At 40.0% G+C, this 1,776-nt stretch overlaps 1 protein-coding gene across 1 annotated transcript in view; it reads left to right on the forward strand.

Moving 5' to 3' along the window:
- LOC103731264 (vasculin-like protein 1) overlaps positions 1-1,759 on the forward strand; it is a gene marked incomplete at its 5' end in the record, with an annotated part of 3,446 nt that extends 1,687 nt beyond the window's left edge. Inside the window, 1 exon segment of the mRNA XM_008829627.2 lies at positions 1,421-1,759. Within this exon segment, the coding sequence (XP_008827849.2) occupies positions 1,421-1,593 (173 nt within the window).
- Positions 1,760-1,776: the final 17 nt, after the last annotated feature.

The raw sequence follows: 1,776 nt of genomic DNA on the forward strand, positions 1-1,776 counted from the left end.
ATTTTAATATAGGGAGTTGGAGGAATGGCTCAGCAGTTAAGAGCTCATGCTGTTCTTATTATAGAGGATCCAGGTTCAGTTCCTTGCACCCACACAGTGGCTCACAGCCATCTGTAACTCCAGTTCCAGGGCATCTAACACTCTCTTTTGCTCTCCACAAGCACTCTATGCATGTAGTGCACATACATACATACAGATAAGCACTCATACACATAAAATAAATAAATCTTCATAAAAAAGAAGTTGGAAATTTCCATATAAAAGGATATAAAAAGATATTTTAATATAGGCTTAAGAGGAGAGAGGCATTCAGAAGAAAGTAAGACATACCCAAGAATGTGAATGTGGGCTTCTCAGAGAGAGAGAGAGTGCAGAAAGGACATACCCAAGTGTGGGTACTGGCTCCTCAAGGGAGACTCACCAGAGTGTTTCTGAAAAAGTCTTCCTCAGGGGCCTGAGAGATGGCTTAGTAGGTAAGAGCTCTTGTGGCTCTTTCAGCGGACCCAGGTTTGGTTCTCAGCATCCATAAGGTGACTAACAGCCATTTGTAACTCCACTTCTAGGGGATCCAACACCCTTTTTTGGCCTCTACAAGTACCTGCATGTATGTGGTACACATAAACTCATGCAAGTACACACACCTACATATAATAAATAATTAAATCTTTTTAAAAATTCTTCCCTAGATGACTTTTGCAAACAGCTCTAAAGGGGTCCTGTCCAAGGACCATCATTCAGCAGATGCTCGTTCTCTACACTTTGGCCATTTGTGACCTTTTGTGTTCCTGGCCCTCTGCTGCATGAGGAGCTTCATTATTGAGAACTGATTCCTTTGTATCCTCTTCTTTATCCTGTTCTGTGTTCAACAGTTTTTAAGCATGTGCTGGAGATCCAAACTGTGGTTGGTATGTTTGCATACTGAGTGTTTTATCCACAGAGCCATTTCCTCAGACAGGTTTTCTGATTTTTTTAAATGAAAAATATAAGATTCAGCAGTTAAAGCAATTGGTGCCAGGTGATACATTTTATCAATGAGAGTGTAGAATCAAATCACATCTGGGTTTTTCAGTCAGTGTTCTAAACCGTTAGGCAGTAACACCTTTCTAGTAGGTTTGGATGTGTCTTCATTAGACAGTCAATACCTGATAGAAAGGAATAAAAATATCTTACAAATGAGTATTCCTTAGATTATCAAACAATAAATGAGATGTTATGCCAGAAGAAACTTCTCTATACATACCATATATTTTCTATCAAAAACAGAAAAAAAATGAATGCATAACTGAATACTTGGAAAGATATAAGATAGATATAAGGTGGTGTCCTCTGTTTCCACAATCACAGCAATGACTCATTTAAGACATGAACACCTACAGCTACTGTTCCGGCATGATCAGAATCCCATTCTGTTTCCAAACAGAGAGTGTGGAACCCTGCTGGACTGTGGAATGCCGAAGGATAATGAAGGATTGCATCCCAGTGCCAGGATTTCTGTTTGGCCAGCCACAGCTATCCATGACGAAGCAGTTTTCCAGCTCCATGCGTGTACTAAATGGTGGGAACACATTTGTGGATCACTCAGAGCCCATTTGAGATGGAGATGACTGAAACTGTCATCACATAGAAACTTCAAATTGAAACACATAAATGAAGCAATCAGCTTGGGCAACAGGGAGTCCCTCCACCTACTCATGTTCACCATCCTAGCAAAATCTTAACAACTTTTTTCCACCAATGAATCAAGATCTGCTTTGAGATACCATTCAATGGTGTCTT

The sequence above is a fragment of the Nannospalax galili genome, unplaced genomic scaffold (genome assembly GCF_000622305.1).
Source record: "Nannospalax galili isolate Female #2095 unplaced genomic scaffold, S.galili_v1.0 scaffold2534, whole genome shotgun sequence".
Lineage (NCBI taxonomy): Eukaryota > Metazoa > Chordata > Mammalia > Rodentia > Spalacidae > Nannospalax > Nannospalax galili.